Source organism: Charadrius vociferus, unplaced genomic scaffold, assembly GCF_000708025.1.
Source record: "Charadrius vociferus isolate BGI_N301 unplaced genomic scaffold, ASM70802v2 scaffold54, whole genome shotgun sequence".
In the NCBI taxonomy this organism is placed as follows: domain Eukaryota; kingdom Metazoa; phylum Chordata; class Aves; order Charadriiformes; family Charadriidae; genus Charadrius; species Charadrius vociferus.
In genome coordinates this window covers 3,028,068-3,030,550 of record NW_009648350.1, presented here as the reverse complement: position 1 = coordinate 3,030,550, position 2,483 = coordinate 3,028,068, and the positions used below count along the sequence as shown (strand labels likewise).

Here is a 2,483-nt window from a genome sequence, read left to right as displayed (position 1 = left end):
TGTGGCTGATGGAAATGACCTGCTGGAGTTGGTGGTGTTACTGTGCGGTGAGGATGATGAGAAAGTCCAGCTTGCAGCAGCAGGAGCCCTGGCCATGCTTACAGCAGCACAAAAGAAACTCTGTTCCAAGATGACGGAAGTGGTAAGACCATTAAGTCTGATTATTGGTGGTGTAGATGTACCCTTGACCGCGCCTGGCTCTGTCACAGAACCCCAGACTGGTGGGGGTTGGAAGGGCCCTCTGGAGCTCCCCCAGTGCCACCCCCTGCCAGAGCAGGGGCACCTCCAGCAGTGGCACAGGACGGCGTCCAGGCGGGTTTGGAATGGCTCCAGAGGGGGAGACTCCCCCACCTCTCTGGGCAGCCTGTGCCACTGCTCTGCCACCCTCAGAGTAAAGATGGAATTTCCTATGTTCAAGTTTGTGCCCGTTACCTCTTGTCATATCACTGGACACTATCACTTTTGTCGTGAAAATGCCACACAAAAGGAAGATGTAGTCAACCAGTCTGATATTGAGGAACTTTAGTGGTGAAGCTGAGACCTGGGGGTGTGTGCTCCTGGTCCGTCCCTGCACAAAGCAAACCAGACTGCCTTACACCAGGCTTCATCTCAGAGCTGAAACATTTCTATATGGCCATTCCACAGGCTAAGTCCAGGATGTCACGCAAGGTTAGGAATGCAGAATATTATTCTATAGGCCCTTAAAGCTTTTGCTAAGTAACCTGACATTCAAACCTTGTTTCAGTCAGACATGAGAAGAGCTTGATAGATAACCTATTGAGCTTTACAGATCCCAAAACATCTCCGTTCCCTACAGGGATCTGCAGGTGCTGAGAACCCAGACCCTGCATAGCTGCATGTCTGTGAAGGGCTGTGGCTGAGAACTCATGACCCCTGCTGTGTTGTGGACACGCTGATGTTGGACACTGGGGCTTGGTAGAATAAAAATGATTAATCAAGCCAAAGGAGGGGCTCGGGAAAATCAGGGGGTGGTCTGCTTCTGGTCATCTCATCTGTGTCAATACTCTGATCAGATTCTTTGTGCAGAGATTATGCAGCAGCCTAATCATGAAATGAGTTTCATGTGGTGTGAGTGCCATGAAAGCTGCTGACTTTAGTGTAACAAAAACTGGCTTCAAAAATTTGGTGTTGGGTTTCCTTAGTTAAAGAATCAAATAATCCCTGACATGAGCATGAAGAGGTGAGTCCCCGCACTTCCTTCTGCTGAGCAATGCCTTTGCCAAACTCACGTTCTTGGCTGAGGCATTCTTCAGATCAATACTGATGGATCTTTCTCTCCCTTGAAGACCACACAGTGGCTTGAAATCCTGCAGAGGCTCTGCTTGCATGATAACATGGAAGTACAGCACCGAGGACTGGTTATTGCCTTCAACCTAATCAGTGCTGACAAAGAGCTAGCGAAGAAGCTGGTGGAGACAGAGCTCCTAGAGATCCTGACGTACATCGGCAAGCAAGAAGATGACCCCAAGAAGCAGCACATCCTTAATGTGGCACGTGATTGCCTCACAAGGTGCATGGATTATGGGCTGATCAAACCTCTCTCTCGGGCATGAGGAAATGGAAAACACCAAAAAAGGCTGAATGTGTGTGGGTGAAAAAGCTACTGAGAAATGTGGAAAAGTGAGAGCCATGAGGAAAATGGCACGGAATAGTTTGGGGACAACTTTGGAGGATCAGAAACTGTATGGGGGAAAAGGTGACGTTTGCCTGGGAAATTTGGGAAGTGTGCATCTCAGTAATTCCCATATGGTGTAAATCCTGTCTTTGCGCCCATTCAGCTGATGATGAAAGCTTTGAGGCCCAGCTGTAAAAGAGTCGGTTGTGTTGGAAATGTGCCGGGGGGTGGCTGGAAGGAAACTCGGCTGGGCTGAAATCTGTTCTGCAACCACCTCCAGCTCCTGATACTTCTGGGATTCCTAGCAACGGCGGGATGGGGAAGGTTAAACGCCTTCTATTCTGTAGTCAGAAAAAAGGTTGGGTTTTAGCTGTGTGCTTTTTTTTTTTGTTGTTCATTTATGGTATTTTTTTTAAACAGCCTGAAGTATGCCAAAGTGTGAGGCTGGTGGATGAACTCTTAATAAATTCACTACTGTGGTGTTCCATGTGGAATTCCTGTTCTGCTTTTATTAAGCAAATGGAGAGTCGAAGGCAACTCCTACAGCAAGTTGGGGTAATTGGTAGTACAGCCTCAATTTTCACCACTATAAACTCTCCAGTGCTGCTGAAACCGATGTGAAAGGCTGTATGAGGAGGCGGCACTGGTGCCTTAAGCTGAGGCTCACACCAGGGCACAGCGTTCGGTTCAACAGGGACCGCTGAAAATGTCTCATTTAGGGAAGAAACGGAATGAGACGCGCATTGGTCACCTCATTAAACTTCATTATATGAATGTTTACTTCTGTTTCGGCCTCGCTGAGGAAACGGAAGGGACAAAGCGACCCCCGCCGCGGCGGCGGCCGCCC

General features: G+C 48.7%; 1 protein-coding gene across 1 annotated transcript in view; it reads left to right on the top strand.

Moving 5' to 3' along the window:
- UNC45B (unc-45 homolog B (C. elegans)) overlaps nt 1–1,641 on the top strand; it is an 11,907-nt gene extending 10,266 nt beyond the window's left edge. The window contains exons 18-19 of the mRNA XM_009885133.1: nt 1–142; nt 1,308–1,641. The exon at nt 1–142 is cut by the window's left edge and continues 29 nt beyond it. Of these exons, the coding sequence (XP_009883435.1) occupies nt 1–142; nt 1,308–1,574 (409 nt within the window). The 3' untranslated portion in view covers nt 1,575–1,641. The remainder of the gene's footprint in view (nt 143–1,307) is intronic.
- Nucleotides 1,642–2,483: the final 842 nt, after the last annotated feature.